General features: G+C 47.8%; 1 protein-coding gene across 4 annotated transcripts in view; it reads left to right on the forward strand.

The window, feature by feature from the left end:
* The first annotated feature begins 2,186 nt into the window (after positions 1 to 2,186).
* NEMP1 (nuclear envelope integral membrane protein 1) overlaps positions 2,187 to 3,989 on the forward strand; it is a 19,910-nt gene continuing 18,107 nt past the window's right edge. For 3 of the 4 annotated variants that reach the window (XM_032290058.1, XM_032290076.1, XM_032290085.1), the window contains exon 1: positions 2,187 to 2,358. In XM_032290058.1, coding sequence (XP_032145949.1) covers positions 2,232 to 2,358 — 127 coding nt within the window. In that variant the 5' untranslated portion in view covers positions 2,187 to 2,231. Of the gene's footprint in view, positions 2,359 to 2,379; positions 2,742 to 3,989 lie in introns of those variants that run through there. The other variant, XM_032290067.1, reaches the window with a different exon arrangement.

Below are 3,989 nucleotides of genomic sequence, written 5' to 3' on the forward strand. Positions count from 1 at the left end.
AGCCACCGTGCCCGGCCTTTTTTTTTTTTTTTTTGAGATGGAGTCTCGCTCTGTTGTCAAGGCTGGTAGCTGGAGTGCAGTGGCAGGACCTCGGCTTACTGTATGTAACCTCTGCCTCCTGGATTCAAGCCATTCTCCTGCCTCAGCCTCTCAAGTAGCTGGGATTACAGGTGCCCACAATCACACCTGGCTAATTTTTGCATTTTTTGTAGGGACGAGATTTTGCCATGTTGACCAGGCTGGTCTTGAACTGCTGACTTCAGGTGATCCGCCTGCCTCACCCTCCCAAAGTGTTGTGATTACAGGTGTGAGCCATTGCACCCAGCCCATTTTGACTTTTAAAAAAGTCCTTGTTTTAGACCAGGTGCAGTGGCTCACACCTGTAATTTCAGCAATTTGGGTCGCCAAGGTGGGAGAATCACTTGAGGCCAGGAGTTTGAGATCAGCCTGGGCAACATAGCAAGATCATGTCTCTACAAAAAATAATTTTTAAAAATTAAGCCAGACATAGTGGCCAACACCTGTAGTTCCAGCTACTTGGGAGATTGAGATGGGAGGATCATTTGGTCCTGGGAGTTCAAGGCTGCAGTGAGCCGTGGTTGCACCACTGCACTCCAGGCTGGGTGACCCAAGGAGACCCTGTCTCAACAACAACAACAATGTTTTGAAACAAAGTCCCTGTAGTCCAACCTATCTGGGAGACTGAGGTGGGAGGATGGTTTAAGCCCAGGAATTCAAGGTTACACTCAGCTGTGATGGTGCTGTTGCACTCTAGCTTGGGTGACAGAGAGAGATCCTGTCTCTAAAAACATTTTTAAAAAATTAAATTCTTGTTTTGAAAACTTGAACCTTCCCCAGAAGATACCCCCTTTCATGACTTTCTCAATTCACTTGGCTCCATCATTTGTAGTCTTCCTACCCATCACCATCAGATCCTCTTTAAAAAAAAGTTTCAATTTCTACTAACAGTTTCGGAACACCTGGCTCTCTGCTGGGCGCTCATTGTGTTAAATCATTGAATGGGAAGTAGTTAATCCATATAAATATGGATTAGAGTCAGTAGGATTTAGGTCAGGCTTTGGAGTCAGTAGGATTTAGGTTAGGACCACAAACCAGATAACTATGAAATCTTGGGCAGGTTCCTGTGGCTGTCTTAGCTTTGGCTTCTTAAATAGAATTATATTTGTTTCACGAGATGATAAGAGGAATAAATAAATCTTTCTTTCTTTCTTTTTTTTTTTCAAGACAAGAGTCTTGCTCTGTTGCCAAGGCTGGAGTGCAGTGGTGCGATCTCAGCTCGCCACAACCTCTGCCTCCCAGGTTCAAGTGATTCTCCTGCCTCAGCCTTCCGAGTAGCTAGGGCTACAGGCGCGTGCCACCATGCCCGGCTAATTTTTGTTATTTTTAGTAGAGATGGGGTTTCACTATGTTGGTCAGGCTGGTATCGAACTCCTGACCTAGTGATCCACCTGCCTTGGCCTCCCAAAGCTGGGATTACAGGCCTGGAGACACCACGCCCAGCCAAATCTTTTCTTTTTTTAAATTTCCTTTTTCTTTTTAAATCATATATAAGTATTTACTTATTCACAGATCTTTCTTAATTTTAACATTCATTTTCCTTCCAAAAAATACCTATAAATACATTTTTAAAAGCTGATGTTTATGCTTACAAAGTATTAACAACACACACTTTTTTGTGACTTCCATTTTAAATCCTTTAGGACTTTGGAGAACCACACTTTGTCAGTCGACTTTAAAAATTGACCTGTCAGGATCCTACTCATAAAGCCATCTCAGTTGTAGGCGGCTCTTAACAGAAAGGTCTTGATAAAAAGGAACTGAAAGAAAACCGACGGAACTTCAGTTTCTATGGAAATACCGAGTTTGGTCAAGGAGCGCTCTCCCATTCCGATTTCCTATTGGTTAACTTTACCATCAATCACACCAGTTGTAAATAAACTGAAGACGGAAGCATGTTGTTAGGGGGTGGGATCTTCCTGTCGCCATTGCTAGGGTGAGAACCCATTTTCTAATAGGCTGAAAGCTTCTTTTCCCGCCCTCTCTCTTCAGTTGTTAAGGGGCGGGACTCGTAGGGCCCTTGAGTGCTAGAAGCTCTGCCCATCCGATTGGTTGGTAGGGGCAGGTCTCGTACAGGATAGGTTGCTGGCGCTGCCAGTTCAGGGTTAGTTGCTGGGGTAAGGCATGTGAGGAGGCGGTGGCTTGAGGCAACCATGGCGGGAGGAATGAAAGTGGCGGTCTCGCCGGCAGTTGGTCTTGGGCCTTTGGGCTGGGGGGTCGGGGGCGGTGGGGCAGTGCGGCTGCTCTTGATCCTTTCCGGCTGCTTGGTCTACAGCACAGGTACCGCCCGGGCAGCAGCTGCCTAGGGGGCGGGTGCCGAGGGGGTTATTTTTGGAAAAGTGGGGATTGTCCCGAAAGTGCGGGCCGTTACTCTGCAGAAGGGCGGTGGCTCTACCGAGGGTCGCCGCCGTGGTGTGGTGGAAGAAACTTGGCGGGCTAGTGGGCGTCGGGACTGTGGGTGTGGGTCCTGGAGGGGTCTGGGGCAGCTTCCCAGAGTGGGGAGGAGCCTGGAGCCTTTTGGCGGAGACAGGAAGGGAGGCCTAGACTGGTTGAGAAGCGGTCCTTGGGGGCTTTGTTGCGCTGCGGAGGCCTCCTCGAGTTTCTTGCTTACAAGGGAGAAAATCCGGGGACCGTTTTGGGCAGACAAAGCTGCCGCAGGAAAGGTACCATCTCATTCATTTGGCAAATTAGCAAACACCATCTGAGCGTACGCTCTGTCAGGACGTAAGGCACGGGTGGCAGAACGGATGTAGTTGACAGAAATGCAATGATCTCTAACATCATCTGCTCTTGTAAGACCTTGACTTTTTTTTTTTTGAGACAGAGTTTCGCCCTTGTTCCCCAGGCTGGAGTGCAGTGGCGCGATCTCGGCACACTGCAACCTCTGCCTCTTGGGCTCAAGCGATTCTCCTGCCTCAGGCTCCTGAGTAGCTGGGATTACAGGCGACTGTCATAGCGCCTGGCTAAATTTTGTATTTTTAGTAGAAACCGGGTTTCACCATGTTGGCCGGTCTGGTCTCAAACTCCTGACCTCGTGATCCATCCACCTCAGCCTCCCAAAGTGCTGGGATTACAGGCCCAAGCCACCGCGCCAGGCCAAGACCTTGACTCTTAACTAACAGCCCTGTAGAACAGAACTGGAGTTATTATATTCCACTTTCCGGAAATGATACGAGTGCCATTCAGCATCAAATAGATTTCTTTTGGAAATTGATTCATTCCTTCAAGCAAACTTACTTGGTACCTGCTGCTGGATAATGAAATTTGGACTGGAAAGGAAACTCTTTCCCTTCCAAACCAGAAAATTTTAGAGTGTGTTTCTGAAAACACCCTTGTCGTTAACTTCACAACAGAAAAATAAGTGAGGTTTTCTAGAATTCGCTGGAGGAAGTTGAAACTCAAGAGAATAAAGATCATGGTATCTCAAACACACATTACAATCTCTCTCTCTCTTTTTTTGTTTTTTTTTTGGAGACAGAGTCTCGCTCTGTTGCCAGGCTGGAGTGCAGTGACGCGATCTCGGCTCCCTGCAACCTCCGTCTCCCGGGTTCAGGCGATTCTCCTGACTCAGCTTCCAGAGTAACTGGTACCCCATAAACACACATTATGATCTCTCTCTCTCTCTCTTTTTTTTTTTTTTTTTTAAGATGAGCCTCGCTCTGTCACCAGGCTGGAGTGCAGTGGTGCCATCTCGGCTCACTGCAGCCTCCGCCTCCGGGTTCAGGCTATTCTGCTTCAGCCTCCTGAGTAGCTGGGACTACAGGCGTGCAGTAGCACTCTGAGCTAATTTTTGTATTTTTAGTAGAGATGCAGGTTCACCATGTTGTCCAGGATGGTCTCAATCTCTTGACCTCAGGATCCTCCTGCCTTGGCCTCCCAAAATGCTGGGATTACAGGTGTGAGCCACTGCG

Source organism: Sapajus apella, unplaced genomic scaffold, assembly GCF_009761245.1.
Source record: "Sapajus apella isolate SASKATOON/1434 unplaced genomic scaffold, GSC_monkey_1.0 scaffold2, whole genome shotgun sequence".
NCBI classification, from domain to species: domain Eukaryota; kingdom Metazoa; phylum Chordata; class Mammalia; order Primates; family Cebidae; genus Sapajus; species Sapajus apella.